At 32.1% G+C, this 26,879-nt stretch overlaps 1 protein-coding gene and 1 non-coding gene across 2 annotated transcripts; both read left to right on the top strand.

Moving 5' to 3' along the window:
* Positions 1–192: 192 nt before the first annotated feature.
* On the top strand, positions 193–273 carry TRNAL-AAG (transfer RNA leucine (anticodon AAG)). Its single transcript has one exon. It is a non-coding gene; the product is annotated as a tRNA-Leu (tRNA).
* Positions 274–23,392: 23,119 nt separating this feature from the next.
* On the top strand, positions 23,393–25,765 carry LOC144568071 (uncharacterized). Its single transcript, XM_078318301.1, has 7 exons — positions 23,393–23,725; positions 23,797–24,237; positions 24,318–24,398; positions 24,488–24,673; positions 24,747–25,079; positions 25,122–25,169; positions 25,249–25,765. The coding sequence occupies exons 1-7, from the start codon at positions 23,516–23,518 to the stop codon at positions 25,690–25,692; spliced, it is 1,743 nt and encodes a 580-aa protein (XP_078174427.1). The 5' UTR covers positions 23,393–23,515; the 3' UTR covers positions 25,693–25,765.
* The last annotated feature ends 1,114 nt before the right edge of the window (positions 25,766–26,879 follow it).

The raw sequence follows: 26,879 nt of genomic DNA, 5'->3' as shown, positions 1-26,879 counted from the left end.
CACACAGAAATTTTTTTTGAGAAAGAATGAGGGTCTAGCACACAGAAATTGAGTATGATTGTTGATAGAAATCAAAATATACATGCCTCGCAATTAAGTTTATTTAGTAAAATGCGATAATGTTGTAATTATTTTGATTAGTAAATATATCTTATATTATTTTATAAAATCTAGAACTAGAAATAATCAAGAGGTGAGATGGCCGAGTTGGTCTAAGGCGCCAGATTAAGGTTCTGGTCCGAAAGGGCGTGGGTTCAAATCCCACTCTCGCCATATTATATTTTTTTATCAAAAACTAAAATTAGAAGTGTATTTGAAGAAAATTTTAGGATGAAATCTAATTTTATAATTATTTTAATTTTAAGCACATTTTTATGATTTTTCTATAAAAAACATAGTAATAGAAACACAATTTTTTTAATTATTTTTTAGCCGAGAAAAGACAAATATCTCCCTTTCTAACTCTAGAATTTGTATCATCTGAGTACTACAAAGATATTGTTTAGTACAATTAGTGGATCTGCACCGTTCTTTTAACCTGACACAAATCTTAAAGGGGACTCCTACAGTCTAAATAGGCATTAAATTGAATTTAGTCCGACTGAGAATAAATCTGAGATGTAAAGTAGTTATGAACCTTCTTTACAGTACTACGAAGAATACCTGTCCCTAACTCTATGGAGTATATATTCCCTCTGAGATATCTCAAATTTTCAATTTAGTTAAAGCCAAGATAAATTTTTTAGGTGCCTATTCTGAAAGCAGGGGATCATTATTATTGTGCTTCGAGATTCGTCCATAAAAAATTGTATGGTCTGGATTTTTCACATATCAACTCAAAGTTTGACATATCTCCCTTTTTTTTTCCCTCCTTTTGAGCTATATATATAATCCTAGTATGACAATCAAAGCTGACCACAAGACATTTGTTCTTATTCAAGATTGAATGTCAAGTTATCAAACTATTTAATATATATGAGAGATTTCTTATTTAAATTTTGAATCTGTAATTGTTCACACAGAGAGCATAGCCTTTGCCACTAAATATTTTTCTTGATACAAAGATGATTAGTAGACACTTAATCAAGTGTTGTTTCATAATCATCTCTGCAATAAATAAGGATTTGGATTTTCATTTTGTAAAGTGAAAAATCAAGATCACAAAAATTGTTCAAATTATGCATGTCATTGTATAAAAATATAAAAACTAACGGTCGGGTAGTAGAAAGTTATCAGATAGATTGCTTATAATGTCCTCGTATATAAATTTATGTACTTCATTTTGTTCCTATTATCATTTAATTGAAAACTGTGTATATATATAGATTTGGTCGACTTTAAGCAAAAAATATATTTAACTGATGATGAATTCTGTTCAGATCTTCTGTGAAATTTTCGAAGTAAAAACAATGTAATAAGTTAAGATACTGAGTTATTTGCTTCATTATTCGTCCTCTGTTTATATTTTTGTCACAGAAAATCCGTTGGCTTCACAGAATATTATATCTTGTTATATTATTGCCATCCTACAATATGAATATTGTTTTTATTCTCAAGTACATTTTTCGTTATTTTTATTCATTTAAAAAAAAGAGAAATAATACATCGTACAATAGTCAAGTGTATATTTTTAATTAATTCGATGTATGAGTATAAAAATTCAAAATTCAAAATAATAAGTATCAAGCACGTTTTTTAACTTGATAGCAGAAAAACGCATGTCAATTATAAACCCATTTTTTTTTGTTGCGGCGCCAGCTCCAGAATTTAATAGGCCTAGAAACAAATAGCAAATAAGCCCATTAAAAGCCCAAAATGTACAAAACACAGTTATCACCAATGAACCTGTTTTGCTTATAGTCTCATACACGGGCCGGTTTTGTTAATTAAATTTTAGCGGAAATATCAGGATTCCAAGGTATTATTCCTAACAAAAACAAAAATTCGCCTTTCCTCATTAATAACACCATTTTTAAACTTCCAATAAATCTTAAATATATTCAGCTTACATACATTTTATGTTTATTAATTATGAGTCACATTTATTCTTAATTTTGAGCAAATAATTTTGTTAAAAGAAGGTTCAAAACTCAAAAGTGTGTGGGTATATGGGGATAGGAAAAAAAAGGGTATTATCACTAACTTTTTTTTTAATTTATCAAGGCACTTGAAGTCTACTTCTATGTTGGAATTAAAACCCATAACTGGTTGACTGCACGATTTGACTTTTCCAGTTTTCCATTTCTCAAGTGAATATGCACAAAGCTATTCAAACAAATGCATGTGCAGATATTTGAATAATATTACCACCATAGAGTTTTAGTCAAGTTTAGAACAGATTAAAAGGAGGGGCACTAGTTTATTTGTGTCTGGGTCTAAGTGGGCTTGTATACAAAAACGTATAAGAAAGATTAATAAGAAGAAAAAAAAAGGCCACTAGTTAGGTTTGTGAGATTGCTTAGAGCATCTACATCCTAGCAATTCAAATTAGTTTCTAAATAACTGTTAATTACATTTTAGAAATTAAGATCTCTAAAGTTTTTAACTCTTATATATCTGAAATTAATTTTAGAAATTAATTTTAGAGTTTCTATTAAACCATATCAGAAATGAATTAAAAAGAAAAACTAGTTTGAGGTAATTAATTATTTGGTTAGTGTAGAGTTTATAAACAATTTCTTAATAAACAAAAATTTCCTGCATAGTTTCTAAATAAGATATTTTCTCATATTTTTGAAACTAGATTAGAAACTGCCATATCAGATTACAAACTCTCGTAATATCATAATATCATAGATGTATATGCTTTTATATATATTATATGTTTTTTTTGTTGAAATTCGGATATGAAAACTATATGGTAATTCTTAGAAGAGGAAAATAAATATCAAAGTAATTATATAATTCATCATCAAGTACTGAGTTGCATCAATTGATGCAATACAGTGTAATGTACGGGTCGATGATATCGATGTCAAAAGATGCATGTTAAATAACACATGTTGATATTATAATGCATGGATGTATTAGTGCTATACATCAATACACCGTAACGTCGATGTTAAACAGTACAACATCGGCACAACAATATCGTAAATGCACCTATAGAGACTTGCATTAATTACAACACAGGTTCAAGTATAGTGAAGTAGTATATAGGAATCTAAAAAAGTTACGGCATGATATGGTTCCGTCATAGCACATGTGCTGATTATGTGCTATGATGACTCGCATGTCTTGTGTCATGACCACCTTTTGAAAATTTGATACGATAAGATATATCACGTAAAAGATTTAGTCATAGCACAACACGTCTGGTCACGTATAAGTACGATCGTTAGATCTTAATCGAATAGTGAATCCTGAATAAACTATCCTAAATTATGAAAAAAAAAGAGTTAAACATAACCAAACATGACAGGTCACGTTTAGACACGCCACGTCATAGCGTGATTAACGTTCTCTGATCATGTACATGCCATGACCATCTTTACAAATTTAATCACAGTATGACACAGCACGTGATCCAATTCACGGTATATATTTTATACTTATTAGTAGTTTATCTCTTTTTTCTCCTAACAAATTAACGATTCTTTTAAGTGGAGTAGCAAATAAGATTATGTCTTTTTTTTTCTTTTTTTTACGTGAATCAGTCTGGACTGACTTTTTTTTTTGTGTAATTTTCTTCTACTAGACCATGAATTAAATTCAGGAGTATGCATTATATCTATTCAGGAGTAGGCACAAGTATAAAATACCACTACTGCGTCTAAAAAAAATTTCGAATAAAAAAATAGACAAGTGCCTATCCCTGAATCCATTTGGGCCCGCCGATGGCTACACTATGCGTTATACAGAGTTCTCTGGTTACAAATATACACTACACAGATTACAGTGTGTAGACGACCGAGATATATATGTATACTGGACGCACAACTCATATTATTTTCTATGTATTTGGCAAAGCACGTGCCAACGTCAATTATTACAAGAATATTGACGAATTCCTAAGATAAGAATAAAATTTTAGCCTTTTTGTTAGAAAATAGTTAAGATTGTTGATTAGTCTATTATGCAACTTGATCCATCAGAGGACCTAAAAAATCGCTTGACCTAAATTACAGTGTACTTATATATACAGATTTTTAATCAAATCAAATCAAATCAAGCTTGATGGCTTCATTCGCTGGGGAGACCCCAACTTGTCTAATTACAAATATAATTGAAACACGCACATTAATTATAAAAGGGGATCAACAGTTTTATTTTTACAAATTAAAAAAAAAATGAAATTTAGACGACATATATCCAATGAGAATGATTTATATATATCATCCATAAATTATATTAGTTAAAAAATAATGAGGTTTGATGTACAAGTTTCACCATACACCAAGTAACTTGGGAAATATTAAAGATATGAAATTACTGGTTCGTGATGCGTCATAAAAAAAAATACTACACTTACATATAAAATTTGATAACATACTTATAATTATATTTTTCAGTTTTCTTTGTTTTTTTTTTTCCAAAATTCATTGTCAAAATATACAATAACATTATTGAACTTTATACAAATGACAGTGCATTAATTGCTACATATTATACACTTGATATAGAGTAATTCTTGCGTACATCAGATAATATATATGTAATAACAGTAGTTCTAGTGTACATCATGCTGCATATATTTGAAATTTATTATTAAAATTTTAAAAAATTGAATGTGTTCTTAATTATATTTAGATAAAGGTGCATATTAAATTTGAGTTAATTTTAAAATTTTAACGGAAAACTAAATTTTAAATTACATTTGAGTTAATTTTAAAATTTTAACGGAAAATTAATTATTTTTTTTTAATCTGAATAATATCTTTAAATATGTATAAGACCCTAGAGGGTGCACTTTTTGACGTACGTCAGAATTACGTATCAAAAAGTTTAAATATGCATAAGATCACTACGTGGCTTAATATGCACCTTGCATATATGCTTTAATTTATTTTGAGCTCATGAAGCTAGCTAGCTATACGTAGCACAAAGTAATTAATTAAAAGTGGAATAAATTATCAATTATGTCGGGATGGGCTACGTTGAGTAATGGAGTAAAACACGGTTGTACTCCATTTTGTATTTTTATTTTGAAAATTCAAACGATCAATCCGAACAGTTAGATGTGATATCTATATTGAAATGTGCTTGGAGACTAAATTTTATATTTTTTGGAATTTGTTTACTATTTATTAAATATTTTTTAAAAGTGCTGCTTTGCTCTGAACAGTAACATTTTTTGGACCATCGGATCAGCAATTTTCAAAAATATTTAATAAATATTAAAAGAATTTCAAAAAAATGTAAAATTTGGTCTCCAAGCACATTTCAATATAGAGATCATGTTGAGCAGTTCGGATCGATCGTTTGAATTTTTAAAATAAAAATATAACATCATAAAACACTAATACATTTTACTTCATGGCTCACCGTAGCCCATCCCCTGTTATGTCTATTATTTGTTGTATACGCTATACGAGTTAGCCATATATGCAACTTGGCACTACACAACAATACGTCGTCTCACTCAAACATGCATGTTCAACCAATTGACCAAAGAAACAAAAGAAGAAAAAACACAGCTAGCATTATTGGTCCTGCAGGATATATATATATATATGGCTATTATTTGTTTCACGATCCGCACATGTGGGATAAATCAAACTATGAAGCACACTGTTTTGTACAATTCTCTCAAAACCAGGTGCTGATTCAATGCCACTTGTGGCCTACTCATTTGTTTTATATAGCACGTTAGCTCTTATTGATCCAGAGGGGATGTCGTGTATGGCACGAGTTAGGCATGCATGGCACATATATCCATTTGGCTCTTCTCTCTGTTATACTGTGGTCTTAATTTTGACCTAACTTTTATCTGAAGGAAAAGAATAATATCTTGCATGCGGTTATGATCATATGTTGTCAAGTTGCTATTTGTGACTTTGTGTGGTTTTTTTTATTGAGTGCAACAATGATTTGTTCTCAGGAAAAACTGCACTGCAAATTAAGGTAACATGGTGCAAACTGCAAACATCTTTCCATTGGTTTCGAAAGAGAGAAAAGGTAATTAGGGATGTACATGCAGGGACGGATTCAGAATTTTGATCAATAAACATAAAATATTGACAATAGTATTTTTTTTTTTCTTTTAACGAATCAAAATGAAATAGTGGATAGGGATCTAAAAAAGTCACGGTACAATCATATACATCATGGCACGACACGGTTCCGTCATGGCACGTGTGCCAGTTACGTGACGTGACTATTTTCCGAAAATTTGACATGACAAAACATGTCACGTAAAATATTTGATCACGGCAAAATATTTGATCACGGGTAATTAAAATAATTAGATCTTGATCGAATGGTGAATCTCAAATAAATTAACCAAAATTATGAAAAAAATAGTTAAACGTGACAAACGTGACCGGTTACGTTTGGACACGTCTAGTCACTGCATGCCATGGCCATGGCGTGATTAACATATTGTGACCATTCATGTCCTTCCAAATTTGATCACGGCACGACAGGATACGTGATCCAAGTTACGAAGTGACTAATCAAACGTATTTATATGAGTATGGCTAATATAACATCAGTGTCATTTTAGTCTATATAACACCAACTCCAAAACCTATCAATTCGAGTTCAAATGGTGAATCCAAACCGTTCAAACTAATTTATTTTATAAGTGATGCGTTTTTATGCAAACTTTTTATATTTTTGAGTTATTTTAATATTAAATCAAGCGACAAATTTTTAAAAAAAATGAATGTATTAAAATTAACTTAAAAACTCACACATTTGACCGCTTGACTTGATACCAAATAAACTCAAAAACTTATAAATTTTACATGTAAACGCACAACTAATGAAGTAGATCGGTTTGAACGGTTTGGATTCACCATTTGAACTCGATTTGATAGGTTTTGAAGTTGGTGTTATATAGACTGAAATAACACTGATGTTATATTAGCCATACTCTATTTATATCTTTAGTAGTATGTAGACCTTTTTTTTCTCCTAATAAATCAACGATTCTTTTAAGTGGAGTAGCGAAGTGGACCGCATTTTTTTTTTCTTTCTTTTACACGAATCAGTCTGGATTGACTTTTTTTCAGCGTAATTTTCTTCTATTGGACCCTGAATTAAATTCAGAGGTAGACACAAATATAACATAGCATTGAGTCTAAAAAATGTTTTGAATCCAGGAGTAGCTAGGCACTTGTCTACCCCTGATCCTTCTTGGGTCCGCTACTGTGTGTGTATACGGGTCGGGTTTCTTTATGTTTTCGATTCGTAGTTGACGGATTATGATATTTTCAATCCATTCCTGACAACCATAATTTAAATCGGCTGAGCTTGTGCTTTTGCAGGCAGTCGGGTTTTGCGAATTCCATTGACAGAAAAATATCACATGTATAAAATCACAATTTTTTTTAATAATTAGAAGAATAAAAACTAAAATAATAACCCAAGAAAAAAAAATAACATTAATGAAGTTTTATATAGTATAACACAACAAATTTTTATGCAATAGAATTTAAAAACAACAACATTTATGCAATAGCATTCTATATAGTATAACACAAAAAAAAATTAACTAACAAAAAAAATCATTATTAGACAACACTATTAATTAATATAATAACAAATGAACAATTTTTTTAAGCAGATAAAAGATAAACAAGTCAACAATGAATTAATTTTCAAAATTATGTACTAGCTAGATCTAAAAGTTAATTTCGATCTCTTCCGAAAAAATATAGTAAATATAAATTCAATTGTATTATGTGGTTGCGTTAACCAATATATTTTTGAAATCCATAACCAATTTATACTTGGCGGTTTAATTAAAATCTAATAAATATGTACCAAACAAAATAAACTTCATGCAAATCCATAATTTTTTGGGTATAGCGTTTGTTTGGTTAGACGTGTTCGTCAGATTAGATATGTTAGGTTAGTATTTAGTGGCGGAACCAGGGACCAGGCACCCCCCAATCCCTCGGAACTTGCTTAATAGGGGTACTTGGACATTCGATTGGGGCACCCCTCAAAATACAAGGCCCATTTGTAAACCCGGTAAATACAAGGCCCATTTCATTTGTAAAGACTTGTGAAAGAAGGAAAGCTTCTGGCTTTTGATTGGCTTATCTTCACTTGCTGATTTGACTTCTGGATTGGTTAAAACTGGTAAAGCTCTAATATATCCGATGGTTGATAGAATAATGCGGTTGGTGATAACTCTTCCTGTTTCTACTGCAACGACGGAGCGTTTATTTTCAGCCATGAAGCTCATCAAGACGGGGCTGCGAAATAGAATGGGGGATGGTTTTCTTCGAGACTACATGGTGGTATATATTGAAAAAGAAATTGCAGTGAAGTTCACTTCCAACGAAATTGTTGATATGTATGATTTGTTAGGAAGTCGTAGGGCTAAATTGAAATTAATAGAAATGTAGGATTTAATTTTTATTTCAAAAAAACAATTGTTATGCATACAACATACTTTTTGTTATAGAGATGTTATAATTTTGAATCTATTTAGTATTTAATATTGTTGTTAAGATGGTTATTGTTTGCTGTTGTTCTTTCGTCTTTTGTCTTTCAGCGGCTCGGCCCCTCAAATTCAAATCCTGGTTCCGTCCTGCTAGTATTAAAATGTAATTAATTTCAAGATTATATTTATTTTGAGAAAAAGATAATATACTATTAGAAATATCTGTTTACTACTATTATCATGATGATGCCAACCATGATTTGGAAAATAGTGAGGCAGCGACTCAGAGAGCTTTCTGAGAAAAAGTTTTTCACATCAGACAATACATAGTATTAAAAATAACAAAGGTGCCTCGTGCAATTTTTCTTAAAATAAACAAACAATATTCTTAACAATATTAATTTTGCTTAACAATATTTTTATACTGTTATTGCTGATATTATTCTTCTCTTTTTTTGGCATTATATATTGCATGCTTATGAATTCGTCTTATGATTGTTAATATTTTTCAAAAAGAAAATATTATAAATCTTAATGCATTCTCATTACGTGGAACAACCTACACCCTGCTTTGCGTTCTTTGAACCTATCTTCTATCGAGGTGCGTTCATAGTAAGTACAAAAGTCTAAATATCTTCTCTTCACATATTAGTTGAGGTCAACATAACCGTTACGTTAGCAATTAATAGCCAATTGGCATGCAGTTGCTACTTGCCAGGCTGCTAGCTAGATATCTATAATATACAACGGCAGCGGATCGTCTGCTCACTGGTAGGTACGATTATTTTTAATAAAATAATTTATTATTTGGGTATTTTTTAAAAAATCAGAATTTATTCCCATAAAACGGAAAAAGTCGGCAGAACTTCCCTGGTTCTCTTTTCATCTTTTTAATCTCTTGTGAAACTGCGCACTGTAATTTGTTCCCATAAAACGGAAAAAGTCGGCAGAACTTCTCTGGTATTCTTTTCATCTTTTTCCTTTAACTATCATCACACCAAAAAAGAAAGAAATAAGTAACTATCATAATGTATTAAATTATGTGCCCACAAACAAACACGCCAAGTCGCCAAGTGCCTTCCTTTTCCTCTGATACTGTTTTTCTTCTTATCGTCTTCAATTTTTTTTTTTTTTTTCGAGAACTACTTTATTAGTATTGGTCCTTGCACTAACATTTTAACAATAAGAAATAACGAGTTTGGTACGCAACTTGGATCCGTATACTCCCAGGTACCTGACTCAACACAATTGAAACGGACAGCTCAGATTTACTCTCAGTCGGTTGGAATTCAGAATGACAGAGGGGGCAGGATTAGTTGTGCTTTGAGATGCGTGCCAATCCACTTGCGTACCGTCTGATTCAATTCTACTCAGTCAAGTAACCTGAGGGGATACAAATTCATGCAACTTAGGGTGTACACCAGAATCAGATAGGAAACAACTCATTAAAGAAAAGAAATTAAACAATGATGTGGGAGGTGAACTTTTCAAACAGTAAAACCTACACTTCGATTTGGGAGTGATAGTTTTCGCCAAAATCTTTGTGACACTCTCTTTCGAATAGTACTTGTTTCCTTCTGTTTCTCTCTGCTTCCTCTCTGATTCTTCCCTCCTGGAGCAAGTGAGCTCATCTGATCAGTCCTGATTTCGCGGACTCTCACCTCTACACAGTATTAGATAATACATAGTAGAGTCAAAAGGTGAGATAGAATGAGATAAAAATTTCAGAATAAAATATAATTTTAATTATTTCAACAATAAATATATTTTACATGTGTCTAATAAAATATATAATAATAGAAGCATAAAATTGAGATTTTTCTGAGCCAGAAATGACAAGTGTCATCTCCTGAACTCAGATGGTCTCATCACGCTGCAAAACAAACAAACAAAAAATATATATATTTTTATGTAAATTTTTATTTTCTTAAACTTGGATGCAGAATATCTTTTAATGGCCTAATATTTTCCATCTAATTGAACTAGTGAATTGATATAATCATATAAACACTTTCAGCACTTGGAAGTATAATTTCTCAGTTTCTGTGTTTAATCATATTCTGAATTTTTTTTTTTTTTTATAAAAATTCGTTTTAGTGGAGATAAAAATATATCAATCATTGATTCCTCCAAACAAAAGGATTAAAATATGATCGGCGAATATAAACAACTTGAGAGGACTAAAAAGCAGAAGAGAGAAAGATAAATTTAATATTCTTTTATTACAAAAGCCAAAAGTCAATGGTCACTTGACGATCGTATGAATGAATATGATAGTAATTGGTTTTTGGTGTCATATTGGGCAGGTAATACTATTATTGATGTGGAGACGTACGGAATCTCATCTACGAGGATGAGGACTGGAAAATATCTCATGCACGGTGCACCCAACTTATGGCTTTAAAAATATAGTTGATGTAATTAATGAGGATCGATGCTGAGTCATGTGTTTAACTGTGGGCTGGTACAAGTTGTGTACCTTCGGATAGTATTCAATAAGCAGAAATAATCCCACTAATACAAAGATGGACTTGAGTCTTCAGTTAAGCTTGGGTATAAAATCAGCTCCTTTTGTTAAGGAAAAAAGCATCCTCCTATTTTTTCACATGAGCTGTTCAAAATCGATCATACGGCTTCAATTACTTTTTTCTTTTATATCAATATAATCTATTAAAAAAAAATAGATGTAATTGAAGCTGTATGATTGATTTTGAACGGCTTGAATGGAAGAATAGGAGGATGCTCCTTTTCTTAAGAAAAAAAAGCAGATTTTGATCCATGATCAATACATCCTGTGTTGACGATGGTTGAAATCATTATTGTGTTGAGAATCAGATTTTGATTTAGTGACAAGGTAAAGATCTCCGTGTGAAATCTGATCGTAGGTTCAAAATTTAAAATAAGAAATTTTTTATGGATATTAAACAGTTAGGTGGCTAGACCTTAAACCTTTGCTCAAAATAAACATTATGTTAGTAGTATTTAATTGTGTAGGGGTGTCAACAAAATCCTTTTAACTGTATGCCCGATTCGTGTTATATTCGATTAAATGAATATAGATGGGTATAGGTAAGAAATGTTTCATTCTCGTTATTCTATAGATAATTGATAAATATTAAATTTATATATATTTTTGTTTATATGTATGACTATATAATTTTTTATTATTGTGATTATGTTGATTAATAGAATATTTTATGTATTTTATATTTAGTAATTTACAATAAAATTGATTTATCCAACGTTTTACATAGTTTTTTAATTAATAGTTTATAACAAAGTTAATATATATACCATAGTTTTATTTAATTAATAATTTTTAGTTTTCAAATAATAAAATAAAATAATAAAAAAATTATTATATTACATTTGCTTAATATATTTATTTATTTATGGAAATGGGTATCTTATATTTTTCTTCGAAAAAATGAAGTCAAGTCAATTGATAATTCCAGAAGAGTGAGTCTATGGTACTATGCATATTACGATTTGGCACCGTGCTACGGCTCTATATTCGATTTTTAAAATTTTAACATTCGATCCAAACCATTCATCTTGTTCTCCATATTAATATGTGTTTGGAGACCAAATTTTACATTTTTTGAAATTTTTTTACTATTTTTTTAGATTTATTGAAAATCACTGTTTTTGGATGGTCCAGAATTTTCAGATCAAGTGATTTTCTAAATATCTAAACAAATAGTAAAAAATTTTCAAAAAATGTAAAATTTGGTCTCCAAATACATATTAATATGAAGAACAAGATAAACGATTCGGATCAACCGTTAGGATTTAAAAACTCGAATATAGAGCCGTAGCACGGTAACAACCCGTGATATGCATAGTACCATAGACTCACTCATTTCAGAAATATATAACAGTTGAAAACAATGTACTCGATGTACTGGTTCCCGTTTTTAACAAGTGTTTAGTACAAATTGGTCCCTGTCATTTAATTTGGTAGCAGGAAAATGTTGCCCCATATAAATACATTTCTACTGGGTTTCCGTGTAAAACAAATGTTTAGTACCAAATGGTCCATGTCATTTAATTTACACCTTGTTTGGATGGAGAGTAGAGGAAGGGAGGGAATGGAAATGAACAAAAACTTTCCGTTGAATCGTGTTTGGTTGTTAAAATTATGTCGGAAGTGAAGGGTATAGGAGGTGAAATGTTTAATCTTGTATTATTATAATTAATAGAATCGGTTTTCCTCCCAAATTGGAGTGTAACGGATGGAAAAAAATTTTGTTACAAATATTTTTAGAAAAAAATAATACAAATGCCTAACTCTATATTTTACATATATAATTCTCATACAAGATTTTTTCCTCAAACCTACAACAGTCACCGAATTTCTCATTAACCTCCTAAATTTTAATCAACCAAACAAGAAATAAGACGGAAAGGAAAGTTAAATTTATTTTCTCTCATTAATCATCCAAACATGAAGATGTTAAATATGTTAATCTTCCTTTCTTTTCTATTCCATTCCCTTCTATTCTTAACCTCCCATTCCTTCCTCTGCTCTCCATCCAAACATGGTGTTAGTAGCAGGAAAATGTTGCCCATAGAATTATAGTACGAGTAAGGCTTGAGTGTTATGAATAGCATAAGGACATCCGTGCTACAGTCTCAAAAATATATTGTATAAATTTGAAACTTCGATTTAAGTAGTTCAATAAATTGGTTATATAATAATCTTGTAGAATACTAATTTTTACTATTTTTTTATGATTTATGAAAGATGACAAAAAATAGTCTAAAATATTGATAATTTTATTTTATTTTTAAGCCATCTTTCATACATCATAAAAAATAATAAAAATATTTCAAAAATAGTAAAAATTAGTATTCTATAAGCTTATTATATAACTAATTTATTGAGCTACTTAAATCGAAGTTTAAAATTTATACAATATGTTTTTGAGGTAGTAGCACAGATATTCTTATGCTATCCATAACATTCAAGCCTTACTCTTAGGACGTGTTTAGCGGCAATAAAGAAATTACTATTTACATTAGAAAATAAAAATTCACTTAGACTAAATTTTTTTTTCTCATATAAACAGTAAAAATTAGTTCAAACTTTTTGTGTTCCTGTTTCCATTTCATCGGTTACGCCGAACACGGCCTTCTAGTATTATACATTTCTCTCTCAGACAATTGAAGAAATGTGCTGTTGTTTATCGTACAAGCTGCAATGTGGGGGCTACCAAGCTCGCTGTTTTGCAGAGTACGGAGCCTATTCCGAAAAAAATGTGCTGTAGTTTTTCCACAAAGGGTCCCTGTTGCCGACAGACTGGTCTAAGATATTTGGAATGCCATCGGTTGAAGATATCAAATCTAATCAAGAGATATATAAAATTAGATCCAATTAGGATCCTAACAGTTATCAAACTTACAATTATCATGTAAATTAGGAAATTTTAGATAGTGTAAAATTTATTGGAATCAAGTAGACGAATCAATTCAATCAATCAATAAAACAAATTTTAGATAGTGTAAAATTTAAATGCAAGGGGCTTATTTGTCATTGATACCTGTTGTATGAACCGGATCAGTCAATTTGGCATGGATGATGACCCGTTAATGATTCATTACATAAACTGTGACGCGGGCTCTAGTTTTACGAAAAATATGATCAGAACATAGAATTAATGATGCAAAAATATGATATAATTATATATGTGGTGTGATTAATACATCGTAATTTGATCACGTGATATGATTAAAATTATGAATGATATTATATTACGCTAATTATCGTGTCACGTATCATCATTCTGTGATCACATACTACGTAATTACTCGTGAGACCGTGAACATGATCTGATTGTGTAATTTTTTTTCAAAATTTTGTAAAATTAGTTGTTTGATCAAGATCTGACATGTATAATCATTGTGTCCATCCGTCGCATGACATTTTCGTATCGTGGTGTACTTGTATGTTTACACGTTGTCACGTGCTATGTTGTGACGTGCAATGTTATTTTCAGTTGAAGACAGTCATATGCCAAATGAAATTACACATCATGTAACATCCGAATCTCGTCACATAATCAGACTCCAGTTTTGCAGCAAATATGGCCAAAATAGAGAAATATTAGTGATATAAAAATATGATTGGTACGTAAATAACCTGTCATGATTTAGTCATGTGACGTGATTAATTTTTTTGCATAACATAACTAAAATAATGAAAATCAGTCACAACACTACATCCAAGAACACACAAAAAAAAAAAAATCAAGCTGGCACACATTAATTTTTATGTTACGTTAATCATGTCATCATAATAGACATTGTGATAATTCGTGATTACGAGTGATAACTTTTTTTTTTTTTAAATATATAAAATTAGTGTGCGATTAAGATTTAACAGACATAATATCACATGTGCTATTCGTAACGTGTCAAAACTATTTAACGTGACGTAATTATTTTTTATCAAAATTTTTTTTGTGTATTATGATATGACTACTATCTTCTATCGAAAACAACAAAAGATAGTCACATGTAAATGATCGATGGATCGATTCGATCACACGTTGTGACTTCTTTTATTTTCTTCTCTACGGAGAATCCGAACAACATTTTAATTTATATATGATGCCTGGTTGCGACCTAATTCTAATAAGTTCCCTCGCGAAAGAAAACAATTGATTGTGCTTGTCGGTGTTGCATGTGATTTGTGTGTTTGTACTTTCTGTCGAGTGCAAATCCAATGATTTATATTTTAATCGTACCACAATATATACATTACTTTCTCATGTTATTTGAAAACAGTATGAAAATGGTTTCGTGACCCATATAGCACTGATAAGTTTGTATATGACCACATCAGATTTCCAGAAATTAAGAAATTTGTATATCATTTCAAATCAAATCAAATTTGAATGTGATTTGGTACTTTGATCGATCGATCTATGCCATATATATAGTGTGATGCATGGTAGAGGCGGATCTACAAAGATCCAATGAAGTCAATTAACTCTAATTTTTATATTTTGTATTTATATTTAATTTTCTATATGATTTAGTGTAAAATGTCATGGTACGGTAAAATTGACTCCCATTATTTGTATAAAATTTGTATACAATTGATCTCCATAGTTCAATTTTTTTTTATATAATTGATCACGCATACGTGTTTGACCCCCATTGTTCGAAAGTCTGGCTCTGCCCCTATTGCATGATCAGTTACTCTGCTTGGACCTTTCAAATAAAATCATTTTCTTAGTACACTACAAATATTTTAGAGTAATTTTATGATTTGATCAGAACAGCCGAATTCTAATCGGGAAGCTCATGAATATATATATATAGGAGATGGCTAAAATGAGCCATGGCCTATATCATGTTGGTGCTCCATGACTCATTTTAGCCATTTTGAAAATTCAAACAGTCGATTCGAACCGCTCAACACGATCTTCATATTGAAATGTGCTTAATTTTATATTTTTTGGAATTTTTTTTACTATTTATTAAGACACTTAAAAAATCACTGATCCGACGATTCAGAAAGTTTTACTGTTTTTACTGTTTATAGTAAAACAACCATTTCAAAGTGGCTTAATAAATAGTAAAAAAATTTCAAAAAATGTAAAATTTAGTCTCCAAGCACATTGCAATATAGATATCACATCTAACGGTTCGGATCGGTTGTTTGGACTTTCAAAATGAAAATATGGCGTGGAGTACAAACGCTTGGTGCTCCATGACACACCCAAGTCAATCTCTCTCTCTCTCTCTCTATATATATATATATGAGGAGGGTTCAAATGCCTCCATTTTTTGTGCCTCCACCATGCCTCCATTTTTAAAAACTTAAATAACTCAAAGTTTAAAACTTAAATATCAAAATAAAACCGTTAGATGTGATCTATGTTATTTTCTCTATGTGCTCATAACGAATTATCACATTTCGATTTTGCTTTTATGTGAATCAATAAGTTTAAAAATCAACGTCTTGAACACATTAATATACATTTTTATAAGCTCAAGATGACAACCAAAACAAAGTTGAAATGCTATAATTTTTTACACGTGCATAGATAAAATGATGCAGTTCATATCCAACGGTTTTATTTTGAATTTTAAGATTTAAATTTTGAGTTATTTAAATTTTTAAAAATGGAGGCATTTGTACCATTCAGATCAAGTGATTTTCTATCTATATAAAAAAATAGTAAAAAAATTCTAAAAAATGTAAAATTGTAGGGTTTTCGGATACCACTTTTGGGGTTTTGCGGTAACCAAAACCCTTTTAGGCTTAAGCTGCGGAAAGAACGTAAAACAAAATTTTTTACTTCTAACTCAAGCCGTGAATTAAAAGGGATATGCCGGAAAGACCAAAGCAGAGTTCCTTCTGAAGTCTTTCATTGCAAGGACCCTTTTAATCCCTTTTACAGATCTACTCCATGATTGATTTCTAAAACTTTAATCTACTTACAAATTAAATAGATTAATATAACATGTTTATACCTTGTTTCCAAATCACAGTTGGAATGCAGACCGAGCGAGTAGAGCCTCACCAGGGAAGGAATCGACTCGGAGTATCACACGTGTGATACCTCTATCGGTTATCCACCAGGACTAACCGGAGAGCGGTTTATTTCTTCTGCCAGAAATATCGTAAACCGCGGAATTCTGCAAAAACACTATTCACGGGAATAAGACGAAAACCCGTAAACACAAATTTTCGGTTGCTCAGTTTCATCAATATGCAAAACTGACATACCGCGAAATTCGGTAAAACACTATTCATCAATCCCGTAAATATTCTCCACAACAACCCGCAAGATTATACGTCAACTACGTATAACTTTCTTTTCTCAACCGAAACACTATTTGGGAGAGAAACTGAGAAAGAGAGAAAATACCGATTCGTTTCTGCACGAAAAGATACATGTGAATGTGCATATATATATATGTGAATATATATGTTTATATGTGAATATATCTTTCTCTCTCTACCCCTCCACCCCTATTTATAGTGTTTAGATTCGGTTGCAAAAGACCAAAATGCCCTCCAAGTTCGGCCTATTTACAAGATATGCCATTGACACCTCATCCTTTTATATGTGAAATGACCAAAATACCCCTTCCACACCCTTCCACATCCTTCTCCATGCTTCTACACATGCAAGGTGGCATAGGTGTGAAATGACCATTTTGCCCTTGTGGATAGGATTGATGACATGTCATCTGGATAGGATCAATGACGTGTCATGCGGATAAGCTCGAATCTGAAAAGACCCGAATGCCCTCGGCCCGAACACAAATAATATTCGTATAATTATTCTGAATAATTATATATATATTTTTCTTTCGGTTATTTGTTTCGGTATCGATGACGTGTCATCTGGATAGGATCGATGACATGTCATGCGGATAAGGACGAATCTGAAAAGACTCGAATGCCCTCGACCCGAACACAAATAATATTCGTATAATTATTCTGAACAATTATATATATATTTTTCTTTCGGTTATTTGTTTCGGTATCGATGACGTGTCATCTGGATAGGATCGATGACATGTCATGCGGATAAGGACGAATCTGAAAAGACTCGAATGCCCTCGGCCCGAACACAAATAATATTCATATAATTATTCTGAATAATTATATATATTTTTCTTGCGGTTGTTGTTTCGATAATTTATACAATGTGTCCTGCACATTTATAAATTAACCGGTTAACTTTTATACAACGTGTCATACACGTTTATAAATTAACCAATATTTTTGCTTGTTATTTTTACATAACATTTATAATTTAATTATAACACGTATAATTAATTATAACCATCTTATCATTGATCATAACCAATTTATAATCAATCAAAATAAGATTATCCGATTAACTCCTATATGGTGTGACCCAATAGGATCTGTGTTATGTTGGTAAATAGAGTTAAAACCGTTTTAACTTCTATAATCATGGGTGGCGTCTGGCAACACATCATGACCATCCAATTACACAGATGATGCTGTACTATACAATATCACGATCCAGTAAACAATTTACTTGTGTCTGTTCTTCTGTCTCATAGCTATCAGATCAGTTTCAAGGTAGATGTGTGTCATCCTTGCTAACTGAATCTTTTCTTGATCTTGAGCAGATTATCAAATATAATTACTCTTGTAATTATACCGCGCGCTGATAATCTTACTCTATCAAGGGGCCCAGTGATGCTATAACTCGTATAGAGATACGAGGGACAAGTAGTATTCTTGGCAGACTATCACTTCCTCAGCTAAGCTATATATATCGAAATGCTACCGTTATGACTGCTTTTTACGGACAGTGTTAGATAACACTCACACATATATATTTCTTAGTGGGAACGATAAATACCTCATACTTTAGAACGTGACACTGAATGAGAAACATTAATGAGATGAACACAATTCTATTTAATGTCTCATTCGGGGTCTGTCAAATACCATGTTCCTAGAACATGTATCTATGTGATTAAAATGACATCTCGTGTCAAATGGTTTGTAAAACTTAACCATCTTTTAATCCACATACTAACCTTATAGCGGTAATTAGTGTTCCTGCTAATTAGCTTGGTTAGTGACCTTTTAAGATTAAGAGTATATATCATCTATATTATGGAGTTTCACAATTTCAGTCATGAACTCGAAATGATCCATAAATTCAATAATACTCAAGGCAACAAAGTGATATTAATCATCCAATTCATGAACAAAGCTTTATGATAAATTATCGTATTATTGACTTCTAGATTATTACAAACTAACAAAAATTTGGTTTGCAAGTACAAATTCATATGAAGATCATGTTGAACGGTTTGGATCGGCCGTTAGAATTTTGAAAACTCAAATATTGAGCTGTTGCACGGAGGCCTCTATGCTACGCGTAGCACTGTAGCCAACTCCTATATATATATATATATATATATATATATATATATATATATATATATATATATACAGGAGTGACTAATATGCTTTCAGTAGCATATGGGCCGAAGTGCTACTAGTCCAAATTTGAAATTTCAAAATCCAAAAAGTCGATCTAAAACGTTCATCTTGTTCTCCATATTAATATGTGCTTGGAGACCAAATTTTACATTTTTCAGAATTTTTTTACTATGTATTAAGCCACTTTGAAAAGTGTCGATCCAACGGTGGCTTAACAAACAGTAAAATCAGAAGCCACCGTTGGATCAGCGATTTCCAAAGTGGCTAAATAAATAGTAAAAAAATTCAGAAAAATGTAAAATTTGGTCTCCAAGCACATATTAATATGGAGAACAAGATGAACGGTTCAGATCGACTTTTTGGATTTTGAAATTTTAAATTTGGACCGGTAGCACTTCGGCCCATATGCTACCGAAAGCATATTAGTCACTCTCTCTCTCTCTATATATATATATATATATATATATATATATAATATGTAAAGGTTGGCTAATATTAAAACGTTTGTTCCTAGGCTATTTAACAAATGCTTTGGTTTTTTACATTTTCAAAGTCCAAATAGTCGATCCAAACTATTCAACATTCAATCTATATTAAAATATTCATGGAGATCAAATTTTACATTTTTTGAAAATATTTTACTATTTATTAATTAAGCCAGTTTGAATATCGTTGTTTTCAATGATCCAGAATTTTTTCACTATTTATTAAAATCAGTAATTTTAAAACTGGCTTAATAAATAGTAAAGAAATTTCAAAAAAATGTAAAGTTTGATCCCCAAGCACATTTTAATATAGAGATCACATTTAACAGTTTGAATTGACCATTTGAACTTTGAAAATTAGAAAAACCAATTAGTTGTACTACGACTCCAGAACAAACGTTTTGATATTAACCAACCCTCTCTTTGCAAATTAAAGTGGATGTTTTAATTTGCGCTCATATCTCTTGTTTCAAAGTTTAAAACGTCGATCCGAGCCATTCAAGTTGATATCCATATTAAATTGTGCTTGGAGACCAAATTTTATATTTTTTGGAAAAAAATTTCTATTTTTTTAGAATTTTTCAAAATCATTGTTTTTCAAAAAAAATTGGACCATCAAAAACAGTGATTTTCAAAAATTCTAAAAAAATAGTAAAAAATTTCCAAAAAAAGATAAAATTTGATCTCTAAGCACAATTTAATATGGATATCAACTTGAACGGTTCAGATCAACGTTTTGAACTTTAAAAATATAGATATGAGCGCAAATTAAAACACTCATTTTAATTTGCAAAACATGGTAGCCTTACTCTCTATCTATCTATCTATCTATATATATATAGAGAGAGAGAGAGATGGGCTAAACTGAGCCATGGAGTAAAACAAGTTTTTACTCCATGGTACTATATTTTCATTTTGAAAATCCAAACAACCGATCTGAACCGCTCAACACGATCTCCATATTGAAATGTGCTTGGAGACCAAATTTTACATTTTTTGGATTTTTTTTATTATTTATTAAGCCACTTTGAAAATCGCTAATCCGATGGTCCAGAAATTTTTACTGTTCACAGCAAAACATCAATTTTCAAAATTGCTTAATAAATAGTAAAAAAATTCCAAAAAAAATGTAAAATTTAGTTTCCAATCACATTTCAATATAGAGAACATATTGGAAGGTTCGAATCGGTTGTTTGCATTTTCAAAATAAAAATATGGCGTGAAGTACAAACGTGTTTTACTCCATGGCTCACCGTAGCTTATCTATGTGTGTGTATATATATATATATAGTTTTGATATTAACCAACCCCTCTCTTTGTCTCTCTATATAGTTTTTTAATCTGCGTAATAGATATCGCAAAACTATTGCCCAAATAAATTGATGTATATATTTATGTGATTATTAGTAAACACCATGTCCATTTGACTATTACATAATCAAATATGTTCCTCATATGGATATGAATGATCATTAAGCAATTTGTAAAGCAGAGTTCATGCAATTTAATTTGAAGGAGACTTGCATTCTTTTTTTTTATTATTATTATTTTCAAAGATTCTTGATGAACTCTAAATTAATTGGTGAACAACAGTGCAAATAGAAAAAAAAAAGTCAATAATTTGGTATCTCCATAAATCACCCTTGTGTACTTAATTAATATATATGATTGAAGTTCGCATTTAATTTATCATTTAACTTTGCTAATTTTTGGTTGACTTTAAATCTAGAAGTAAAACTAGCTTAACTTTCACTCCAAAATTAATGATGACTAGCATGTGAATATATACATCCACATGTCACACATTGAATTATTAAATGTTACAAAACAAAACTAATTATATGTCATATACGCCACTCACTAATTATTTATATATACGACATATTTATTAAAAAAAATAGCTAACTAGGCTTTTTTTTGTCTGAAAATCTTTATATAAGCTGCAAAATCGTGAGAGGTAATCGAACTCTCAATATTTAAGCACAATAGTCCTAGGATTTTTTTCCTAGCCAACTGTGCTATCTTTCATTTTTAAAAAAAAAAAATAGCTAACTAGTAAAGACAATTATTTACTAAAGTTTACTCTTATCAAAAGGTACTGGATGCATGTCACTTTAAATAAAATTCATTAACTTGGTTTCATAACAACCGTTCATCATTATACAATTTGAAGAGTTATTCAAATAATTTAATGGTCGCAGTTATTATCAACACCTTGGATAACTAAAGTCCAGGGAAATTTATTCTTATTTTTTACAACTAGTAGTTTAGTTCATACGCCATCACTAATGTAACAAACCAAAAGTTGATAATTATTGTTTTTTTTTGTTAAGTGAACGATAGCTAAGTGCTCCAAAAACTTGGTGAAAAAGAAATTGGATAAATATATTATACATTGTGACAGCTCTTTGTGTTGTTATGTGACTTAATTATGTCGGTGTTAAATTTATGTTTAAGTTTGAACTTTGGGGCAACAGAGATAACTATTATTCAAAAGCCAACAATAATACAAGCATAAAATTTTGACTATGTGGAATATTTTTTTTTCAAAGATTCCAGTATGAATGATTGATAAAAACAGAAAAAAAAAAGTTATTCCCACTTTTTGCTCGAGATCTATGACAAAAAATTACTTTATTAATTAATGCAGATAAGAAGGACGACTTGGTCATCGTTTTTTATATATAGTTTTGAAATACCACATGGTCAACATGATTTTTTCAATGGTTTGTACCTGTAGGAAGGCAGCCAGACAAGCAGCAACTAATGTCAGGTTTTATACAGAAAAAGTATGGCATATGCATATGCCACCACCATGACATATGTAAATTATAATAAAATGTTGCATGAGGTTTGACACTACAGCTGGTAAACAACTTCTTACGCACCGAAATTTTTAAATATACCATTCTTTCAAAATAAATAAACCAAAACGCCACGGATTGACGTAATTTACAAAAACGACATGGCCGCAGCTGAGGGAAGCGGTTTATTTTTTGGGCCGCATCGTATGGAAGCGGGCTGGCCGCTTTGGGGGGTAGCGGCCACCCCTCCACGCACCAAAGCGGCCATGGTACAGTATATATCCCCCAGGTCGTTTTCTTTGTTTCATTTACCTTATTCCATCCCTTCCATCCCTTCAAATCAGGTAATATTCTTATTCTTTCTAAATTTAAATTCAAGTTTAAAGTAGGAGTAAGGTAAATATTTAGGGTGTAGGATCAGGTAATTATGAAATTGTACCAAAATTAACTATTGACCAAAATAATTATGAAATGGTATGAAAATTGATTATTGATCAAAATAATTGTAAAATTGTACCAAAATTGATTATTTTTTGAACCAAAATTGATTATTGATTATTTTTTGTACCAAAATTGATTATTGATCAAAATAATTGTAAAATTGTACCAAAATTGATCAAAATTAGTTATTGACCAAAATAATTAATACCGAAACTATAATTATTTTTTGAAATTTAATTTGAAATCCTAATAAGACCAAAATAAATACAGCATGACATCTATGGGATCTGGACCGTCTTCTAGTAGGGATGTACCTTCTTCCAGTAGAGGTGCACCAGTACCCACTCCATATGAGATGTCACAGTATGTCGATGCGGCATTGACATCTGTGGTCCCCGGTATCCGGCACCGCACTGATCGGGTATCAGACTTTCTCTGGTACCCGAATGCGGAGCACCGTATCTTGGAGGCTGCCACTGGAGTAAGTTTTATATTATTAATAAAATTATAATTTTATTAATAATTTTATTAATAATTTTTTTTTTAATTTAGGGACTAGATACAGTTACAGTACGCCACAACAAAATGTGGCTTAAGTACCAGAAGGCCTATGCAGGGACGTTGCGTGGCATGGGATTGTACCAGCTATCCCAGATGGCCGAGGAGATTGCCGATCCGGGATTGTGCTCTGGGCTCATTGAGCGATGGCGTCCCGAGACCCACTCATTTCATCTCCCCCACGCTGAGATGACAGTCACCCTACAGGATGTGAGTTGTCTATGGGGCATGACCATTGTCGGAGAGCCTGTGACGGGCGTCGAGTATGGAGATTTCAGATCCTTGTGCGAGGACCTGCTGGGGATACCGCACGCTACTTTGCAGAAAGAGAAGAAGAGAGGCTCCAAGACACAGATCTCCCCAGGTATCATTAGCTTGGCAAAGCTGAGAACCGCCTTCAAGGAGTTTCCAGCTGCTAGTAGTCGTCCCCCTCAGGTATGTAAATTTTATCTTATTTACTTATACAAAACAAACAGTTTTCTTCTAACTAATATTTTAATTAAAATAAATAACAGGCCACCATTGATCAGCACTTGCGGGCATACATTTTGGAGATGATCACTGTCAAATTGTTCCCTGATTCGCACGGAGATCAGGTACGGCTGTGCTATCTCCCATTGCTGGCTGATTTGCCCAATGCGAGCAAGTACAATTGGGGGGCTGCGACTCTCGCATGCTTGTATAGGTGTGTGACTTTAAATTATTGTTTACAAATTTCAATATAAAAAATATCATCACTACACCGGTTGTTGACACAGTGTACTTAGAGGGGTGTATCACCGACAACCCTCACGAGCGTGCACCGAGGCCGAGGGATCGGCGAGGACGAGTACATGGTATCATTCCAGCCGGCGCACCGTTTGCATCTACGGTATGTTTACTTTAAAAAACTTGTAATATTTACATCTGTACAACATTTATATATTGTACTTATAATTTTGCAGGCTTTATATCTGGTGAAGAGCTGTGTCATAGCGGCGACAATGGCCACAGTGCGGGGCTGGAAGAGACTCGGAAAAGCTATTCTAAAGCACAATGTACCTGCCGTCTGCCAATGTGGGTACAAGACGCGCCTAGACTCTCTCCTGAGATGTGCAGGATTGCCTGGATGTGATCAGATTGATGACATATCGGATGAGCCTGATATATACGTCCGATACGGTGGTGACGAGGCATTGTGGGCTTCAGTCCAGGATGCTCAGACTGTCGGTCAGGCGTTCGATAGAGGACAAGAGACGCTTAGGAGGCGCGCTGCAGAGCAGGCTACTCAGGAGCAGGCCGTCCCTACTCAGGAGCAGGCCGTCCCTACTCAGGAGCAGGCCGTCTCTACTCAGGAGCAGATCCCTACTCAGTTTTTCTCTACGCAGGTAAGTTATTTTTTTAATATATACAACTTGTGCAATTTTTTTAAAAAAAATGATGCATAACTTGTTTGTAAATTTGTAGGAGGAGCGACTCGGCTTCAATATCGACCTAAACCCTGATGGTTTGTATTCTCCGGGTTATGTTCCGACCCAGTCGATTCCTCCTGCATATCTACCAGGGTTCACTATGCCGCACCCCTTTCCACACTTTCCTGGCAGCTCACAGCCTACGCAGTACCCTCCCATACCGGACTTTGCTGGCACCTCCACACAGTATCATCCCGGTACGTACCTTCCTGACATCTCCATAGATGATCCTATCGTGAGAGCTGCCTACGGTATGTTTCCGACTCAGGAGTCTGGAAACACAGTCGCATTTGGTCCTGCAGTCCAGCACTCAGCTGAGATTGAGGAGGTCGAGGCCGTTGAGTCAGATGATTCTCTCGACCACACGCCGCTCGCAGTGCGGATTAAGGGTTTGAGGACTAGGAAGGCGAGGCGCCCATTCACTCCTTCTGACTTTTAGGATGCTTATCTTTCTTTCTTTTATGTTGTCATATACTATGATTTGTTATATCAGGATGCTTATCTTTCTTTTATGTTGTTATTTATTGTACTATTTTGCTTTTATCTTTCATTATTTTTCGTCACAGTAAAACAACAAATAAATCACAAATAAATCAAAACAAACAAACAATAAAACAACAAATAAATCACAAATAAATCAAAACAAACAATAATAGTTGCCTAAATAGTTGTCTAAAACCCTAAAACGAGTAATACTTGCCTAATACAAATCTAATCTCCACACATAAAAATTTATTTGCCTAAAACCCTAAAATCCTGAAAAATAACATATTCGGGGTGCCCTCTACCGCAGGAAGCGGCCCTGGCCGCTACCCTCCAAAGCGGCCACCCCGCTGGGCCTCCATCCGGCCCAATATATTGGCCGCTTCGCTTAGATGCGGCCCAGCTCCTGGTGGCCGCTTCTGTGGGAAGCGGCCATGCGGTTTTTGTAAAATTCACCCCGAAATGGTGTTTTGGTTTATTTATTTTGAAAAAATGGTATATTTAAAAATTTCGGTCTTACGCACACTTCTCTCTAATTAGTTCACACTGATTTGTCAAATTATATTTCTATATTCCTTCCTCGTATTATATTTTGGGTAAAATGTTTTCATTCTACAACAAAAAGTTTTTCTCCATCATTGGAGAAGAAACATGTGTTTGACTTCATGCACTTATTTTAGACTATTAAACAAGTTATTGGTTAATTTATTCATATATATTGATTTGGCAATCAGCTTCCTTATTAGTTTGTTTGGTTAGTCATCATTTTCTCTTAATTTTACTATATTAGATATTATAAATTCTTTGCCAAAAAAATATATTATAAATTGAGACTGTTACTGAAACTATTGAAATAAAAATGGCTACAATAAATTTTTTTTTAATAAGATATGATGTAAAGACTGGAACACATTGAAAAAATAAATAAATATATGATTTTCCATTTATTTACAACTTGGCTTCTAATGCTAAATTTTCGGTGCCAACTTGGCCCAAATTTTCTTGTGCAAGTTGATGTTTGAATTGTTGTCTATAGTTGACTGTAGCATCATACCTAAAAAAAGATCTGCATCTCATGTACCTTTGTTTGTCTTATTAGCTCATGTTGTCTAATATAATATACACATGTTATAGTAAACGTTT

The sequence above is a fragment of the Carex rostrata genome, chromosome 17, assembly GCF_964058835.1.
Source record: "Carex rostrata chromosome 17, lpCarRost1.2, whole genome shotgun sequence".
In the NCBI taxonomy this organism is placed as follows: Eukaryota; Viridiplantae; Streptophyta; class Magnoliopsida; order Poales; family Cyperaceae; genus Carex; species Carex rostrata.
Note: the sequence above shows the minus strand (reverse complement) of the source record. Positions and strands in the feature narration are given on the sequence as shown.